Source organism: Botrytis byssoidea (genome assembly GCF_014898295.1).
Source record: "Botrytis byssoidea strain MUCL 94 chromosome Unknown BBYS_027, whole genome shotgun sequence".
Classification (NCBI taxonomy): domain Eukaryota; kingdom Fungi; phylum Ascomycota; class Leotiomycetes; order Helotiales; family Sclerotiniaceae; genus Botrytis; species Botrytis byssoidea.
Window position 1 is genome coordinate 411,224 of NW_024065868.1, and position 19,926 is coordinate 431,149.

At 42.6% G+C, this 19,926-nt stretch overlaps 6 protein-coding genes across 6 annotated transcripts; 3 read left to right on the plus strand and 3 right to left on the minus strand.

Annotated features, from left to right (window-relative positions):
- Positions 1-1,250: 1,250 nt before the first annotated feature.
- Positions 1,251-2,579, plus strand: EAE97_010414 (uncharacterized protein; the record flags this gene model as incomplete). The annotated part of the gene is made up of 3 exons (XM_038880929.1): positions 1,251-1,314; positions 1,372-1,467; positions 1,522-2,579. The coding sequence occupies 3 exons, from the start codon at positions 1,251-1,253 to the stop codon at positions 2,577-2,579; spliced, it is 1,218 nt and encodes a 405-aa protein (XP_038728323.1).
- Positions 2,580-4,143: 1,564 nt separating this feature from the next.
- Positions 4,144-5,664, plus strand: EAE97_010415 (uncharacterized protein; the record flags this gene model as incomplete). The annotated part of the gene is made up of 2 exons (XM_038880930.1): positions 4,144-4,327; positions 4,376-5,664. The coding sequence occupies 2 exons, from the start codon at positions 4,144-4,146 to the stop codon at positions 5,662-5,664; spliced, it is 1,473 nt and encodes a 490-aa protein (XP_038728324.1).
- Positions 5,665-6,672: 1,008 nt separating this feature from the next.
- EAE97_010416 (uncharacterized protein) lies at positions 6,673-8,174 on the minus strand (the record flags this gene model as incomplete). The annotated part of the gene is made up of 2 exons (XM_038880931.1): positions 6,673-7,408; positions 7,462-8,174. 2 exons carry the CDS (start codon positions 8,172-8,174, stop codon positions 6,673-6,675), a joined length of 1,449 nt encoding a protein of 482 aa, XP_038728325.1.
- A 952-nt stretch (positions 8,175-9,126) lies between these two features.
- EAE97_010417 (uncharacterized protein) lies at positions 9,127-10,194 on the plus strand (the record flags this gene model as incomplete). The annotated part of the gene is made up of 2 exons (XM_038880932.1): positions 9,127-9,426; positions 9,484-10,194. The coding sequence occupies 2 exons, from the start codon at positions 9,127-9,129 to the stop codon at positions 10,192-10,194; spliced, it is 1,011 nt and encodes a 336-aa protein (XP_038728326.1).
- A 4,801-nt stretch (positions 10,195-14,995) lies between these two features.
- On the minus strand, positions 14,996-16,558 carry EAE97_010418 (uncharacterized protein). Its single transcript, XM_038880933.1, has 3 exons — positions 16,158-16,558; positions 15,365-15,935; positions 14,996-15,263 (listed from the first exon to the last, which is right to left on the minus strand). The coding sequence occupies exons 1-3, from the start codon at positions 16,231-16,233 to the stop codon at positions 15,014-15,016; spliced, it is 897 nt and encodes a 298-aa protein (XP_038728327.1). The 5' UTR covers positions 16,234-16,558; the 3' UTR covers positions 14,996-15,013.
- Positions 16,559-17,038: 480 nt separating this feature from the next.
- Positions 17,039-19,172, minus strand: EAE97_010419 (uncharacterized protein; the record flags this gene model as incomplete). The annotated part of the gene is made up of 3 exons (XM_038880934.1): positions 17,039-18,285; positions 18,338-18,685; positions 19,145-19,172. The coding sequence occupies 3 exons, from the start codon at positions 19,170-19,172 to the stop codon at positions 17,039-17,041; spliced, it is 1,623 nt and encodes a 540-aa protein (XP_038728328.1).
- Positions 19,173-19,926: the final 754 nt, after the last annotated feature.

Genomic DNA, 19,926 nt, shown 5'->3' on the forward strand with positions numbered 1-19,926 from the left:
ATCTTGATTTAAGTTGTATTGTGTTCAAGTCAAGTAGAAAAACAAAGTATTTTAATATCTCTACTCTTCTACTCTTTATATCCCTTTTCATTTTCCAAACACTTTCTTCTCTCTTCTCCGAAACTCAAGTAGACTCCATCCATCCATCCATCCATCCATCCAACAATACACACATCCCCCCTTCCATTCAAACCCCCAAAAATGACACACAACGAAAACCATCAACATTCTAGACAAATTTTCACAAAACATTTTTCACTCATCAATATATACTCATCAATATTTACTCCCTTCTACACACTCCCCCAGATTCACCAAGATTCCCGAATCATCATGTAAGGACATCATATACCTGCAGCTGTTCTTCGAATTCTTTCCATTCCATGATATAGATTCTATGATATATAGATACCGTACCAAAAATTATTCTCACAATTACTCTCCCATTCCAGTATCTTCCACCTCTAGTCAATTCCAGGTAAATCAGGAACTCAATATCAGATTCGATATCAAAATGAATCCTAGTCCTATTACTGTACTAAACGAACTAGATCGAACCAAAGCCAGCTACCTATGTACCAACCTAGCTACAATCTAGCTACCGTACGAACCCCCTCGAACCAACCAAACCCCCTCAAACCCCTCGCTTAAAACAACCCTTCCCTGTACATCAACAATACTTCACTCCAAACACCCATCATTCAACTATCTAATCATTCATCCATCCATCAATCATTCACCCACCCACCCATGCATCCCCAACTATTCACTCACCTCGACATCTCAACCCCTTATAAAACCCTCCAAATTCCCCGTCTCCTGCCCCCACCTCTCAAACCCCGAACATCCACCTCTCCAACTTCTCGATACATTTCACATCCAACATTTCCCTAGTTCAATCTCTAATTCATAAATCACCATAACAAATCTCCTTGTTCTTCCCCTTTCCCAAGAGCTCGAGACTCTTGTATTTGCAACTGGACAAACTCTCTGAGAAAGAAGCCCATTTTCCATCAACCCATCGCTGTATAGCGAAATTTACGCACCAATTTTGTGTTCAGAATATCCTCACCAGTCTCGTTGATTCCACGTGATTATACGCGCGAGACAGACCGAGTTCGAAGATTCGTACACCTGCTAGATCGATCTAAAAACCCTTTCAAGATCTATATCTTTGACTCTTCCTCGATCTGCAAGAAAAAAGTAAGTTTTCGAATCATATCTCCCGCTGCAATCTTCGAATATTCGATATGTCGAACTTCCCACCATCGTTTGGTCGAGGAAATATCTTCTTGGGTGGTCCTCGCAAGAATAGTATGTCAACTAATCCATCCAAGCCCCTTTGCTCAATACGAACAATCTAACCAACAGGTCTTGCAGAGGAAATCATGAATGCGACTATGGAGGGTGCGAAAAATGCGTTAGACTCAAGCAAGATTTCAGGTGATACTAGCGATATATCTTTTGGTACCTCCATATAACTTATCTGTTATACAGAGTAATTACTGACATAACGAGAAGATACTCACTATTACTGCGATACCGAGACCTCCGAGGAAGAATACAGCACCATGATAATCGACACAGCGATCGAAGGTCCAGCTCCCCCATCAAGAGGACTTCTCCCAAGCGAACAACCACTGATCCCCTTTGTCCCCGCTCGACTAAAAAAAGGTGAAAGAGCCATGATCACACCAGAGATCCAAGCTCTACTAAACACAGCCGGGGTGCAACCCAACCCCAAATACGAAGGTGAAATCACCGCCGAAGTCTTGAACGATCTTTTGACTCCAGCGCATGAAAACTGCGCACTCCACATCACGAATATCCAGCCCAAAGCTAAGATGGCAGATCTCTTCGCCACGATCCACCACGGGAAAGTGTATTCGGTGGCGTGGAACGCACCGAATGAAGAGTGGACCCATGCAGCTGCACGACTTTGCTTTTGCGTACGCGAAGCTGCAGAAAGATATCTCGCAGATAGTGAGACAGGTGATGGGATCCAAATTCTGGGGCAGCGAATCACTGTAGAATGGAATCGAAATCGAAAGTGTCCTGTGCCAGAGGACGAAAGTCATCAATCGCGCGTGGTGCAACTTCGCGGTCCACGATCTTTTGGGTTCTCCGCCCAAGATCTCTTAGATTTTTTCGGCAAGGATATGAAATTATTTATCATTTCCCGAAAGGAATGGGATCACAGGACTGATCAAAAAGTTGTAGAGTTATCTTTTTGCGGCATTAAAGCTCAGTCGAGAATGGCATTCCGCTGCTTCAAGCAGAAAGTCGCGGCACAAGGATTAGGAGATCAGTTCGATATCCGATTTGCTGCTGATCCATGTGATCCAAGTACGGCTCAAGGCAGAGACATGTTCATGCCTCGGCCACGTACACGTCAAATCACACCACCGCCACCACAACTACAGCCTCGCACATTGGATAGTATTCGCACTTCTAGTTGGCGTGCAGGGGCATCGCGCGAACCGAATCGAAGTGGGAATACAAACACCGCACAACGAGCTGGACCAAAGTACGAGAAGGGTACCGGCCCAGATGCAAAGTGTTGGAGACGTACTGAGTGAGGAAACTAGCGAGGCGAGATTGACTCTAGAGTAAGAGTATCATAGAAGGAAGGAACCCTTGCGCACAGATTTTCGGCCATAAGTTCCTCCCGTCTAAAGGGGAGTGGCCTATCAAGGTCAAAAGCCATATTATTGACCATTTTATTTCCCCCACTACACATTGATGTCATCACCAGCGAAAGAAGCCCCACGACATACCTCATCTGCATCAAAACAGACTCGAGCGACTTTCATCTGACAGGTTTGTCAAAACCGGAATCTATCAGACCAGCACGTCTATATCATATTCTCACCACATAGTTGCTCTGTACAATGAATTATACATAACCCCAACAAAGTACTCATCACTTATTACGACACTTACAGCGAGTGATGGTGCCTCGACTTCCACATTCCTATTCCAGACTCCGAAGAGTCTAGTGAAGGAAGAGCTTGATCAGAAGAGGCTCATGTTGGTGGTTATAGCGTTTGATTTATTACACACTCAGGATATCCTGGGCAGCTTCCAGGTTAAAAGTTCATCGTTGATTTCTATCATGAAAATCATAAGCTCATGATTTGGCCTGATGTGATATGATGTGAAGAGATGAATGAGACTCATTGTCCTGCGCTCGAACAAACGTTTGTACAGGAGAAGCTTCTAGGCTGATTTGACCAAGATGGATAACCTCTGGTAGTGAAATACATCGAAGGACTTTAAGTATCGCTTTGGAAAACTCCGAGGAAAGAGCCCTAGTTGCTCCTTGCCTTGAATGATTAGGCATAATCCAGTATGAGCTCATGAAGAATCTGTATAATATTGTCTGGAGATGCATAGAATAAAACTCGAAGTCCAGATGCTTTTAGTCAAGCCGTTTGAGTAAGCTTTGGAAGGAGGAGACTATGTCCCTAGGTTTTCACGAAATTCGGAGTGCCTTCCTCTCAATAGGCTCCAACTCAATCTTCGAACTACCAAGTGATGTCCAGAAAACACCAGATCCCATTCGCAAAGTCCGCTAGCCCACGATACAAAGTCCAATTGGAGTAAGCGAAGAGTGCAGCTTTCCCAACAATGCAATGCAGCCTTGGAGTAGAAACAACCAAATGAGTCCTTATCCACAAATTCCTTTTTTTTCCCAAACTATCTGTAGCTATCCACCACCACCCGGGTATCATCCTGGTACTTTCCGCCTCGTCATAGCATCTCAGGTTTCCAACACATCCACGATAAAGTACAGATCACAAAAACAAAGCTCATTCTAATGCATATTCGTTTGTTTCCCCTCCTTTGCATCGATGTAGAGTTGCTGCCTGATTCGAGACCTTTCTACCCAATCAATCGAAGAGTCTCCCCCCACGGTTACCTGCATGTTGACTTGGATAATTGGTTACATCCTAATTCGAACACCGGACTTAATTTCAAAAAAATTCAGATTTTCAAATTTTTTGAGATTAAATAGCGTCAACTATCGTCGCCTCTTGCAGAACTTTCTTCGAAGATAGCATCACAACAAATCGCTAGTCTTGATCTTTATACGCCAATCTTGATCCCTTTCCTGACTCGTGCTCTCAAACACAAACGAAAATGGTCCATCAACCAAGTACGTGGGAGCTCTCTCTTGATCGTGCGAAGCAGCAATTTCGTGACCATCAACACGAATGTCAGTATGATGGGAGAATCAAGGGTTCCTGCAAGCTGCCAACTTTGATGCAAACCAGCTCCAAAGTGAGAAGCACCACGATTTTGGATAATAAGCAGGATATTAGCTGTATGTGCTAAGACCAAGCTTACACTATTCATTGCTGACTAGAGGCAGATAATAGCGAGTTTCCTTTCGCTTCATGGGTTGAATCAGTTACTGAGGCGGTCGATCTCCACGGAAACCATACTTCATGCATTCCAACAAACGGAGGTATGCAAGTATTTGACTATGCACAAAAGGCTGGCAGTTTTTCATCCAAAGTGAGTGTAGCGTTCAATGCCGAAGATACATCTACCGCAACATCTGATAGAGTTTTCAATGAAAACTATCGAGGTACCATGATCCAATACCTCTGGATGTACACTGAGAGGCCGGTTGGATCCCACATGTCCTCATCTGATGAGTCTTACACTCGATCTGTTTCAACGGCTTCTGGTCCAAGTTTGTCATCTTCGTTTGCATCGACTACATCGACTGACATGACGACGCCAGTGCCTGACGAAAATCATTCCCAAATACCCAGCTGGGATAAAACTCTGCCACCCATGCCACTTATTGACACCTCAAATGGTGTTCATAGATACGAATCAATAACCAAGATACCCCAACACGACCTGGTGCTAGATAAGTATCCAGTACACGAAGATGTGGATAGAAAGGCATACGAGTTCATTCCGTCAGCAATCCTCAAGGGTGAGAGCCGTCCAACCAATCCCGAAATGATTCGTAAAGCTGCAGAAGTTGGTCTTCCTTCCAATCCAAATTACAAAGGCGAGCTCACCAACTTCAATCTCCGCAATGCGAGGTGTCTCGACCACGAGAATTGTTCGGTGAGAATCCATAAAATTGCTCCAGAAGCTAGTCATTCCGAGATCTTCGCTGTGATTACCTATGGCAAGGTTTTCTCCTTTAACTACACTCCTCCCATCAAAGGACTTTTTACTCATGCCGCTGCCGATCTTGTCTTCCTCACTCGAGAAGCAGCACAAGACTTCATTCATGACGCGAAGTTCGGCCGTGGCCTTTATATTCGCGGAGAGAGACTCATAGTCATGTGGAATAGGATTAAAGTAATGCCAGCGGAAGGTCGATATGAGAAAATGTCAAGAGTAGTCAGAATTAGAGGCCCAGCCACCAAATTGTCGGCAAAAACTGTTGAAGCATTCTTTCGGAGCAGATTTGAGTTCGATCTCGTCACGAGCAAAGAATGGGTCCAGAGAGATGGGTGGAAAATTGTCGAATTAGCGTTTTCGTCTATCCGTAGTCAAAGTGAGTCGGCGGTAAAAAGTTTCAAGCTTTATGTCGAACAGAAGATGCCAAATATTGGATACCATATCTGGTATGCTCCTGATCCATGCTTCAAGCTTGATCGCATAGGAAATTTTCGATTATCCGAAAATTAAGGAATTCGCCTTGATTGGATAAAGTATTGATTTTCCGGCACTGTATTGGTTGATCATGACACCCTTCCAGCTGCCAGCTTGTGAGCGGCATCTAGTAAAATATTGAAGCGATCCCTATCGCATAGCAGTTTTCCGTCTTTCCTTCTTTCTAGACTATCAACTTCGAGCAAATATTCTGGACGCGAATGGATCTTGTATGCAACTTGTCAAATCCTACACAATCCGACCTGATAAGTTTGCGATTTAATGTCATGCACCTAGCAATTCATATAGGCCTTTTGGTTCGAGTTTGTTCGTTTTTTTTTTGGATAGTGCGTGTACATGGATGATTGTAAGGCTTTATGCGTCTTCATCTGAGTGGTCTGAGAGGTGTGTTATCAAGAGCGCAAGTAACGAGTCTGCAATAGTGGTGAGACAGGGGTGTAATGTCGGCACATGATTCCCGGATATTGAGGATGAATCAGGATTTTGCATGAATGATCAAGCCAAAAAGCCAAAAGAAGAAAGCTCCCATACAGCTCTACTGATCAAATTGCCAAAGCTTTTGGTTCTGAGTCGACACGGTGAAGTGTGCGTCCTTCTATGAGCCCATTAACTCAATTCACTAGACTTGGTAAGGATCTTCATTCATACTATTAGACTCTCGTCACATTGATGTTCGCACGGCATCAAAGACGCTCCCACCTTTAACCTGAATACTCTAGTATATCATGAAATCACATCGTATACTTTGCACCGCACTCACGGGCATATCTATAAGACTCTTTTTATTCTCAGATCTATCAATATTTACAGGAAAAGCTAGCAGATACCCATTCGCGAGTCTCGTAAGATGCCCTGCCAAAAATTCGATTCAAATAAGTATAGACAGAACAAGAGCCACATATTATATTGGCAATTGTGCCTCGATCGCCAGCAACTGGAGCATTCGGCACGCGTCGAATTCAAGATTACCAAAGCACAATACATCATATGCCCTTCATAGCATCTTATTTCCGTCTCTTCACTTCAAAAATGTGGCGGAATAACTTTTGGCGGATTGGGATAATAGAAAGCTGCCACAGCGATGTTGATGTACACGAGTACGCAGAGAGCACCCTCTAAGTAATTGGATCTGCAATCTTTCAAGAAATTTCCCACCACCAAAATGGACAGAATCAAGACAACAATAATAAAAAGATCGAAATTCAAATCCATTGGGATATCAACGATCCAACCAATAATGACAACAAGTGGAGCGTTAAATAGAGCTGTTTGAATGGTAGCACCTAAAACGTGTGAAAGAGCCAGATTCATAGAATTGTCATGAGCTTCGTCAATGGCTGTGAGATGTTCGGCAAACTTCTCAACAAGTGGAACCAATATCAAACCGACAAAGCTGTCGGAAATGCCATCTTCATCAACAATAAATTCAATACTTTCCACAAGTCTAATAGCAGTGAACGTAACCATGCTAATTGCAACGATCAATGCCACAACGCATTCCGTAAATGTCAACTTCTCCTTTAGAAGGTCTTCTTCATAATCTTCTTGTTTGTGTTCATCGGCCTCAAAAATAGCGTCGTATATAGATTGGTGAGAGCGCATCTGAAAATATACGTATAAAGCGTACGAAATGATGAGTAGGATAGATGTCATTCGTGAGATGTGGAGGACGGAATCAGCGAGTACGAAAGGATCATAATCAGAGTTGGCGCTCTTAACTGCCATGTTGAAAGCCGCGGGTACAATGAGACCGAGTCCACTGGTTCATTAAGTTAGACGATACATTTTTATGAGATATGGAAGAGCACATACGCCTGAAGAAGTAAATCACTTCCGACTTCACTAATTTCCTCATCGAACTCTTGCTCATCGTGTGTCAATCCTCCTACGAAGAAGCACATGCCTAAACATAACAATTGAGTGGCCAATATAGAACCCATGATAGCGGCTTGCATGACTTGAAATTGTTCCCTGGCAAGAAGTACCATGAACATTACAATTTCAACGACAGATCCAAGGGTGGTTTCCATCAAAATGCCGAATACTTTGTCCAATTTCCGAGATAGTTCTTGACCAGCAAAACCGATAAGATTTGCTGAAGGGATCATGGATAAATAATTGAGAATGAATATGATTGTATGCCATTCCGGGCGAGCATATGTGATGACGATAGCAACAGGAACAATGGGCCAAAGAAAATTGACGGCTTGTGAAGCACTACTTGAAGATTTCCAGCAAAGTTGAATACATTTGATGGGACTTAATCCTTTTCGACCACTTTCACCTTCTGGAGCAATTCCTGTTGTCACCCTGAATCCTAAGTGGTTTACCTCGAAGCCAGGAATGAGTCGATCTTCTTCAGTACTTTGTGGAGATGCACTCTCTGCACGAGCTTTGTTCCTAGCAATAATAACTTCATCTGGTAGGCTTGAAAAAGAAATCTGAATCGAATGCTTTAATGGCGGACGAAGACCACCCGAATTTCTGGAACCATTTGACGGGGTGAGCCTACTTGTAGATGCCATTGCTGAGGTTGAGCGGAGTTGTGTTTTCTTTTGGGGGAGATGGTGAAGGAGGTGAAGGGCATGAAGAGAAAGCAGCAAAAAATATCATAACAATACCCATGAGAAAAACTCACATGGAAAGATCTCAAATCGTCCCTGCCATTCATTGACTGGACCTACCATTTGTATGTTGTCCGATAGCCAGGAGCAGCCATCGCGACTTCTACCTCATTTTTGCTCAACTGAGTTGATTCGAGAGGTCGAGTTGTAGGTTGTTTGAACTGTGTAAAAGTTCCCAATTGCAGAACTTTTTTTCTCCATCATGTATCAACACCAGTATCAACGTCAGTATTGCAATTAATGCCTTTGATGATTGCTTCGATAATCTAATTGATCACCTGCCGTGATTGATGAAGATGATGAAGTGGTAGAAATCCGGGAGCGAAATAACACTCGGCCATTTTGAAGCTTGAATTAAGGTTCGCCGGGCGGTTAAAAGGTGTAAAAGGTTAAAACCAACTTGCAAGTCGGATTTCTCCAATTTAAGCTGCGAAGTCCGTCCGACGCCAGCGCAAGACAACTCTTAACTCCGGTAGCCGGATAAATTCTTACCTCCGTACCGGTACCTAGGTAAGGTTAACCATATAAAATTATACCAAAAATGCCCACGCCTTCAGCTTTATCTGAGGTCTAATCCACAATCACCACATCTGCAGCTATCTGCCACGCTCGGAAACCATGAAACGACGCCGTGTGATATTGGCATGCTTTGATAATCAATCATACAGAAAGTTGATTGTTAATAGACTTGTACCATGGCTTCTAGCTTGCGTGCTATATCAGCTCATTCCCATCTAGGTATAAGTATTTGACATTGTACACGTTTAGACTTTGACGATCACTGCTTAAGATACATACTCAGGTCCCTCTCGAACTTCACTCACCATTGTTTGCACAGCTTCCTTTTCTCAGAATGTCTCCTGCAATTCCTAAAGATTCAACGGTCCTTGTTACCGGCATCAATGGCTACATTGGATCTCACGTAGCTGATCAACTGCTCAAAGCAGGATATCGAGTCAGAGGTACTACGAGAGATGCTTCCAAAGTGAAGAAACTACTCGACCTTTGGGAGGAGCAATATGGAAAAGATAGAGTGGAGGTGGCAGTTGTACCAAACATGGCCAATGAAGGAGCTTTTGATGAAGCTGTGAAGGGTGTAACTGGAATTGCACATGTAGCATCCAACTTGTCCTTCTCACCAAACCCAAATGACGTAAGGCTTTATTCATTCCATTGATAATACGAGTCTAACTTCTAACCCCTCACTCAGGTTATTCCAGAATGTCTCGCTGGTGTAAATGGCCTTCTTAAATCTGCAGCCGCAGAACCGAGTGTTAAACGTTTCGTCATTACATCCTCGTCTATGGCCGCAACAAGTCCGAAGCCCAACAAGGAATTTTATATCGATGAAAATACATGGAATGATGAAGATGTCGAAGCAGCGCATGCCCCACCACCATATGAGCCCTCGAGAACATGGGCTGTCTACGGTTCTAGTAAAGTTGAGTCCGAGCGAGCGGTATGGAATTTCGTAAAGGAAAAGAAACCAGGCTTTGTAGCCAATGCCGTCCTCCCAGATACTGTCATGGGTTTGGTTTTAGATCCAGCACAAGGTTCTACCGGTGGCCTTGTTCGACAACTTTACTTGGGAGATAACTCCATGATGAAAAACCTTCCTCCTCAGTATTTCGTCGATGTACAGGATGTAGGTCGTCTTCACGTCTCTGCATTGATCGATGAGGATGTGAAGAATGAGAGGTTATTTGCTTTTGCCAAACCATTCAACAATAACATTTTATTGAGAACTTTCCGCAAACTTCGACCCAATGCCAAAATCATGGATGACTTTCATGATGATAGTATTAACGATTTATCCAAGGTTGCTAATCAAAGGGCCGAAGAGCTTTTGAAAAGGGACTTTGGGCGTACTGGTTTTACAAGCTTGGAGATATCTTTGGCCAACACTATTCAAGGACTCTGAGTTTTAATATAATGGGATATGAGATTAAGCGGAACATTTCTACTTACTGCTACTGAAATATATCATTATCATTATCGTTTTTGCTCTTTTTTCTTCTCTTTGACTTCAGACTCTGATGGGATGTACTCGAGTATCTATCTATAGTGGACTTTCCTCCAATATCAATTGATAACATTACCCATAACCTGTTGTCTTACCTTTTAACTCGAGTCTCGAATATCGATCATCCTTGCAACTATGGCAATCCTAAAAAGATGCATTCCAGCTTGAGCAAACAAGACTAAATCAAAATCCGTTCCAGTATTCGAAATTGATCTTTTATAGAGCATACATCAACTACAAGTTTTCACCCGGGCGTGCGTGAGGCGCTGGTGAATCGATTCCTGCCAGCGCTTTAGATCTGAGTCTTCTTGTAAAGCTCAATGCTACCATAAAAGTAAGTGATGGCCATTGATACCGTAGAGACATGTTTTCCCCAAAAGCGGCAAAACTATCGCATAGGAAGTCCACATTACTATGTTTGCAAATCCATTTCTTCCATCTCAACTCGCTGCGTTGCGTATTTCCATGGAATTTCATGTGACTTCATACTGGTAGATCATGCAGAATTATGATTTACACGATGATTTAGTTAACAACAAGGTATCTATAAGTAATATAACGACGGTAAGTAAAGGTTTAAATCTGATAGCGAGAAGTTTCGTGGTTTGAGAATCGGGATGGGGTATTCGATTACTTTTCTTATATACTATATGAGAGCTGGGGATGGATCATGGGCCTTTTGAGAGGGTACTTGTAGTCGTGAATGAGAAGTTTCATATCGCTTGTACGGTTTGGATCCTGTATGGCTTGCTTTTTGATTTGTGGATGGGGTTGGGGAGTGGGATGCTGGGTAGGGTTTGGGGTTTGAATGGGGGTTTGAATGGGGTTTATGTTTTATATGTGGTGTTTGGGGAGGGGGAGGGAGGAGTGTGTTGATTTGATATTGAAGAGGAGGCGGGGAAGGGGGGTAATTTACTTAATTTTTGCTCGTTCTGGTGTTAGGGGATTGTGGGGGGGATTGTGAGGGTGGATAGGATAGGGGACGAGTGTAGAGATTCTGGGTATATAAGAACTGCATGGGTTTGATGTGTAGGAAGTATGGGTGACAGGAATGGAGACGACTACAAAGTCAAATGTCCTGCTTGATGAGTTTTGGGGGTTTCGGATTCTGGGTTGGGTTGGGTTATAGTTGGAGAAAAGGAAGTAATTCTATTTGTGGCTAGTAGTTGGAGTGCAGAAAATTCGATTGATGCGGGGTGGGAATTGACAATGCACATTTGGAGTGTGTTTAATGGCAATGATAATGATAACGATAATGGAAATGGAAACAGAAATCGATACATCTCAGCTGAGATAGTTCGGATGGTGTGAGATATACTGCTCCCCAAGACTGAGACCCAAACGGACAATATGTAGGTACCTAGGTAGAAGGAGTTCGCGCAGCTAGCGAAAGGAGACCATAGTATGACTTTGCCTTCGTATTATCAAGTGTATGTATGGAAACTATTCGTGAAAAAAGCCCGGTTTATATACGTCCTCGAGGAGGATTCTCGCCTGAATTGAATTTCAAACGTAGGTAGGTATCTAGATGAGAAGGGATTCACTCAGCCTTCTGGATTTCTGCTCTTCTCTTTTTCGAAGCAGCGAGATTAATATAAAATCTCATCGTCTGTGTGATTTCATCAGTAATGCAAACCCACAAGTATGAGGACGGTCCTATGAAGGATCTACGCTCTGCTGAGTTGTGAATACGGGGTTTGAAGGGGATTTCTTTTGTTTGTGGGTGGCGGAGTGTTTTTTTGGTTTAGAAAACCATGTGAACTGGATTGATGAGGCTTTGAGAGTAGTGAGAGATGAACGATAGTAGACAATTTAATTATGCGAGAGATGACGGATTTTTAGTGTTGGGAATGACAATAATAAAACACACATCTTTGTTGGTCTGGAGATTTTAGTATTCAGTCCAGAGGTATGAATGACACCACACGGATGCTTAGTCGACGAATCAGTATGTAAAGCTGATCTTCTCTCTGTACGTACTCCTTTTTCTGATAATTCAGCTTCTCGTCTATATCAAGTTAATGTTTGATCCCCAGACCACAGTACCTTTTATACTCGCAGATGATAATCAAGCAAGTCTTTCCAGCTGTCGATACCTGGGTGCTTCAAGCACGTATCATGCTATTCAGAAAGATATCCACTCATTAACAGAAAAAGAGATAAAATCCTCACTATATAAAAAAACACGTCGTGCTTGAGCTTCGCGTATCAAAGTCGTACTAGAGCTCCTCGTGTATCGCAGTAGGTTTATGGAATTTTTTGTCAGGGCCTTAGAGGAGACTGGGATGTTTGGGACTATGTTTAGCTTAAGGTGAAGATGAATCATAGGGAATATCTGGGTATTGGTGAGGTGTTGTGTATTGATAACAAGAAATCAGGGGTCGCAGTTGTGAAGGAGGAGTAAATGACAGCGAAAACATCTTGAGCCATATATTTCAAGTGATAAAGAAATCCCACGGGAAATTGAAGGTTCGTTTGAGCATGTGTTTGGACTGGGACTTATCTTTCCCAGTACCTTCGCGAGTAGCTCCCTGTTCCATGTCCTGCTATACGTGGATCTCACTACAGAGAAAACAGTTCTATTGAAACTTCTTATTTTATACCCCAGGTTTGGAAATGAACGATGAGTAATGTATGATTTGGTACAGAACTGGCTTCTTCGTGGGACTGTATTGCTTGATTAGAATGTAGATCATAGTTTTGAAAGGATGGTGTTCAAAGAGGAGGACATATAAATCATGAATTTAGCAAGCTGTTTCTTTTCTCACACAAGCCGATAGAGATACCTGACACCACGGTACATGTGGTGATGCTACGATCGCACATTTCCCTACATATATCGCGAGATTTTCTTGCTTCGGTCTCCCGCAGACAATGGCGACTATGTTTAAGTTACGAAGTTTGGGTTCTATATGTGAGTTTTGACAGCGAGAGGTATCACAGCGTTTGAATAATGACAATGGAAATGATTCATGATAGGAATTCTTCTCTTTACTATTTGGAAGTATAAAAATCAGAGGTCCATATTCAAAGAGAGAAATTGAATGGGAAGTTTAAGATCATTCTCAAGGAGTACTTGCTCGCATGGAGTAGAGACGACTATTACTCATACATGTATACTATTTGCCGCAATCGGATTTCATTCCTTATGCTGAGTTTTCAAATTCTAAGCCACGAATACGTTTTCATATGTAACCTTGGAAGTCTCAATAGGGAGTAGGTGTTCACTTAATACGTGTCTCTTTCGAACTCCCTATTTGTATGGATAGGATACATAATTACTCCAATCCCTCTCAATCTAGCGATTTTTACCGATAATACCAGGACATACTAGTGTCAGCAAATTCAAGGATATAAAAGGCAACAGCAATCATGAGCTAGTGCTTTCTTCCTAGGTCTAATATGATAATGAAGTAAAAAAGAGGCAGGTTGAGTTTATCATAACTTCCTCGATTTCTAGCTAGGGAGGGCTTCAGAATTTCTGATATTTTGCCTCTGCCAAAATTGGTAACAGAAGTAGAGAAAAGTAAAAGTACGATTACTCCCCAGACGACAAGAATCGAAAGAATGACAAGAATTGAATGGTAAGATGACAACACTCGAGAATGTAAGTTAACCATAATTGGTGAAAATGGACATGGACAGTGACTGCCAATATAGTCAAGTAGAAATAAACTCTGAATCCATCATAAAGTTCGACACTTAACTTCTTTTGCGAGTTTATATCAGTCGATATGTGTAATACTGAATCATCAAAGTACATTTTCCATAACACAGTCAGGATATTCGCTGATGAAGTCGTTAATCCTGCTCACTGAACATTATCATCCTGTGTATACTGGGATTCCGCATTAACAATTTTTTCTTTGGCACCAGCGAGTCGGGTCAGATGCTTTTAAACTTGAGAGAAAAGAAACAGGGAGATAAAGGGGGGAGGGAGCTCCAAGTGAATCATGACGCCCTTTCTCTCCCGAGGTCTCGGGAATTCTCACTATAACAAACTATCTATCCAATCATCAACAATTCACTTCCTATCCATTAACCCACCGTGTTAGAGGGATTAGACTGGATAAATCAAGAATGAAGACTATATAAGACATGCTATTCCCCTATGTTTTCAATATCAGCATAAATGAGTAAACCCAAACAAGATGCACATGTGGAAAAGATACCAAAGATACCTACTCAAACTCACACCTATGTATGCTATGATTTTAAATCTTCTCCTTCTTCTTCCTCTTCCCAATCTCATTTTATCACAAAAAATCCCAGTGATATAAATAGAGAGAATCAAAAGCTGATACGCTACATACAACCAGGAAATTTCAGATAGCAGGACATGGTGTTTAATAAGTATTTAACAAGCAACTCCGTGTCAACAATTCAAAACTTCGGTTCACTCCAAGATTTGGTTTACGCTAGGGATACTTATTAATAGTAATAACAGTTTTGGTATTCGGGGGCGACGAATCGAATAAAATATCAATATTTCCACTCCTCGCAAAAGACTCCTCAATTTCCCTAGCCTACCCATCTTCCCTTTACCATTCCCTTCATTTTCCTTTCTTTTCAAATCATATTCACTTCTCCACTCCACCCCGCTATCTCTCCAAATCACAACTTTCCCTCCCTTTCATATCCCATCCACTTCTCTCCATTCTCTCCCCTCTCCCCTCCCCCCATTTCCCCTCCTCAAACCCCCCAAACCCACCAAACCCTAAGAAATAAAACAAAGCGCCCCCAACATCAAATAAAACACAAACAGAGGAAAGACCGCCAAGCCCACTCTATTCTTCACCACTCCACTTCCTCCCAAGATACTAATTCCCGCCGCCATACTCCACGCCACCAGGACAATGTAGATGGGAATTCGTGGGATGGGATGAAGACCTAAAGCTGAGAGGAGTGCGGCAATGACGAGAGGGAAGAGAGTATAGCCTATGATGCAGACAGATTGGGCAAAGGAACTTGACGAGAGAGTTAGCTGGTATTCAAATATGAGGCGTGAGAAAAGGGAAAAGGAAAAGGGGTGTAAAAGTAGAAGAACTACAAACAAAAAAATACTCACATATTCCCACCCAACAATTTAATCTGCACCGTCACCACCGCCTCCCCCAACCAAACCATAGCAAAAACCCCACTAAAAACATTACTCATTTGATCTCCCCTCGCCCTAAAACTCAACAACAAAGACAAGCCCAAGCAAAAAACCAACGGGCCCCATAAATCCCAATCTCTCAATCCCTCACTCATCGCATTTCCTTGAGTCAATCCCTCTACATCTGTTACTCTTCCAATCATCCCCCTCAATTCTTCTCTCGCTCCTTGAATGCCATTTTCTCGAAACTGCGAGTATGCGCCTCGCAAACCATGAGAATCAATCATCGAGCCCCCAAAAAGATATTTCGGATATAGCACTTCCCGCATTTTGGACCAGATGGCTGTCAGATCGCGCGAGAGGGTGTCCCACACCGATTCATCGAGGGTGTTTGTGGGAGCTCGACGATCTTCGCCGGGGATACGGGAGGTGAGATAGTTTTGGGAAGATTGCGTGGAGGATTGCGTTTGTTGAATGTTTCCGGTCAGGGGAGTGCGGGAGGTAGTGGCATTGAGGGGATCGTCGAGATCATCGAGGGTTGCTGAGTGGATTGATTAGCATATGTAGATGGGTGGAGAGAATGGGAAGCGGGGAATCAATGCAGGAGGACATGAAGAAGGGGAGCAATCATAGAAATATCAATATGTTTAACCCTCGCTCTCCAGATTCAGTATGACATGATCACAAACTTGTAACCTTTACACCTTCCCTCATCCAATCACAAAGAGAATCTGCAGAGAAACATAAATCGATATAAACATACCATCATCAGGATCAATCAAATCATCCTCGACGCGAGGTTGATCATAATGTTGGTAAGGATTTGAAGACGAAGCCATGATTCCTACTTAGTGATTCCGTCTTATCGAAGGTATACTGGCGCCGGCAATGCGATGATATAGTAGAGGCGCTGGGACAAGTAATTGCGACTCCAAGTACCGAGTAATACTTCAAACCCAAGTTCTGTGCGAAGCAACTGTCCTTTCAAGAACTTTAAGAAGTCGTAACCGTGGGTGAATCAACCCAAACTTGGTAGCGTAAAAGAACCGGAATTTCTAAATGTGGATGAACGAGTGTAGATTATTTGCAGATTGCTTCGTTACGGACGATAAGGTATCTAGGTTCGTGAAGCTATCCAAAATTCCACGGTTTCCTTAAGCTAAACATGAGCTGCGTATACTAGACATGGGACTAAACTATTTACGGTTAGATCTCCCGTTTGACATAGACAAAGTCCAAGCTTCTCTATCCATTCCCCAGTCCCCGTCATTTCATTGATGTTCAGGATTTTTACTATAAATCTCACAATATATTCATTCACATAGATATACTAGATAGAAATCTCCTTGTAACATATAAAAGAGTGTATTGCTATTTGCTATTTTCCCTTTAAGTTATATTGGTAGATAAACACCAATTGAATCATAAAAGAATCATAAACATCCCCTTGCAACATCTATATCCCCAAAAGAACGTGGTAACTCATCATCGCAACACTTCACCAAATTCTCACTTCAAATTTTGAATTTATCCTTCCTCCTCTCCCACCTATAATCAGATCCCTTTTCAAATCAGCTCTCCATCATCCAGTCATTTGATACAAGTCTTACTGCTTTACGCAAGCTCGCCTGGTAGGTAAAGATGCTAATGATGAGTACCATTACCATTACCATTACCATTATTTCCCATTCCATTGCCATTTCCATTTCCATTTCCAGGAGCGGAAGTACCAGAATATCCATTATTCTGATGAGCATAACCAGTTGGACCAACCGGTTGATAATCATGTTGAACATAACCATCTGGTCTCATTTCCCCCAACTTTCTTCTCTTTTCTCTTCTCTCATTTCTCTCCTCTCTAAAAACATGACCAAGTGAATGACCCGTTTCCTTTCTCTTTCCAAGTCTTCGAGCCCAGTCTACTTCTGCTTGATTAACAGGCGGATCCATTTCAGTTGGTCCATGAGGATTCCAAACTGGCAATGCTGGAGGTTGAGATTTGGGACCAGGGACTCCACGTCCATAGGCTCCAATATTTCCATTGATGCCACAAAGTGCCCAAGCAAATACAGCCACTTCTCGAATACTCTTGATGGACTCTTCTTTAGATGCCCCAGGTTGAAGAGCCGTAGCTTCGGGACCATGAACAAAACGATCATTTGGATCCGGTCGAACAACATGTGGCGCAATTGGATTAACACCCCATGGAGCAATAGCTTGATGATCAATACGAGAAGTAGTAGGAGCTTTACGTAGAATAACCACCAAACCATCCGAAGTACAAGAAATGACAGCTTCCAATTGAATCCGTTGAAAGACAGGTAAAACCTGGCCAGTACTGGGATTGGGAGCAGATCTTTGACGATTGTTTCGTCGAATGTCTGCTTCTCTACCAGGTTGAGAAGTAGTTCGTGTGATCGTTGGAGAAGATGCTGAGTTGGAATTTCTACCAACTGCATCACCTTCACCTTCATCTTCGCTTCCACTAATATCACTAGCATCATCAAGAGCTTGATTGAGTTCTTCGATTTCATGAGGATGACGTGGATCACGACACCAAAAGATGAGATGAGCGATAGAATCATTTCCTTTGGCACTTTCGATAGCGGCAATGGATTCGGTCAAGCATTGTTGTTGAATGCATTCGTAAAAGCTTTTACCAACAATATATTCCTTACTGATGCCAAGAACTTTTTCAATTGCTTCAGTGGAATACATGACTGTCAAACTCCGAGTAAAACGATTGAGGATCAAAGCAGCTCTTGGTTCGCGGGTAGAAGTCTCCGTAACGGGATCTCGAAATTTGAAGGAAAGGTTTTCCAACATGTGATATCTCAAATCCTTTGGTGGAGCAGTGAAACGTTTGACCAAGCTCTTGGAAGTTTCCTTTCCTAAATCATTGTTAGTAAATGTGAAGTGATAAGGAGGAAGAAACGGTCATACTGATAGCCCCACGAATTCTATCCATGTAATTCTCATGCGAATCTGCGGTATATTGACTTGTACAAGCAACCAAGACATCATGAACAACCGTGAAGATACATTCACAAGTGACCCAATCAGGTTTTCCATCCTCTTTGCTATTCTTGTGTGCGATTCTGGCATGATAAATAACAGCGGCCTTTTCCAGGTGAACACCTTGACTGGTAGCTTGACGAGCAAATGGTGTATTATCGTTGTCCTTATCGAAATATTCGAACCAAGCTTTGCCTACAACATCCTCAGGTTCATACCCAAGAATGTCAGAGATCGACTCTGAAGCGAACAGAATGTTGGCTTGAGGAGTAAGGTCTGATCAAAAGTAAATGTTAGCCTAATTCATGGAGCATTCTTGAATTATTAGGAAAATAAATGACGCTCCGCTGGCCCTCCGGGGGCTACTGCCGTAGGGGCCGACCAGTAGTGAAGATAAGATCTTCGAGCGTAGCGAGCATAGGGGGTTTGGGGGATGACACCCTTAATCATTCAAATACTTTTCTGGTTATTTTGGAGTGAAGAAATGGTTCACCAGTCCTCCAGTCCTCCCTTACCCGCCCTAGGTTCTGGATCTTGCTCTCAAAGAATACCAAAAAACAAAGGAATATCAACAAGAAAACTTTTTCTTATAATTTCCCATTCATCTCCCCTCATCATCATTGTCCACATTAAAGCAACCCCTCTTTTCCCCACAAACATCGACTCTTTCACAAGTCATACCACTAAGGACCGTTTCCAATATCGATCTAAAATTCAGAGAAAGAATTTACTCACTGTGAATAGTCATAAAAGTAGTCTCCATTTTGAAGAATCTGGCGTTTGTATCTCTAATAAGATGCTCAGTTCTATCGGTAGACGATGTGAATCGAAAGACTCGAAGTTGACCTTTCAACAAGTGATCTGTATGAAGTGTGATGTGATGAATGGAAAACAAAAATATGGAAAAGGGGGTAACTAGGGAGGTTATATAGAAATGGAGCTAGATGTATGTGGTACTATTTTCGTATGGTCATTGGACATGGTAATTGCATTGAACTGAGGCGGTAGGATACCTAGTCTCTTGAAGGAGATCGTCGATTCAAAAGGTCAAGAATTGGCTGGATTGATTCGAGAAGAGTGTCAAGGTTATGCGTCTGTCATGTGTAATGTCTGAGTGCTATCAACCCCGCGAAGCCATTTGATAGAAATCCCTAATTCCGTTCCCGAAATGCAGTACCACTGACTGTTGCGTACTCCAAGCCGACCACTTTCACGGCCACTTTTGAATTGACGAATATAATTGGATGGTTCCGGGTGAACAAGCGAATAGAGGAGTTTTCTCCGTATATGATGATGATGGACCCTGGGGGTGGTAGTGCCCTGTTCCCAGGATTCAATTGATCGACAGGGTACGAATATGCAGACTTTTTTTTTTCCCCCAGGAAGGACTGTGTGCGCGTGTGCTAGGTATCTTTGCCGCTTTCCCGCTGTTACAAGGGTTGCCGTCTAATAAAGTATGTATGTATGTATGTGTGTAGGTATGTAGGTATGTATGTTTGTATATATGTATGTTCGGG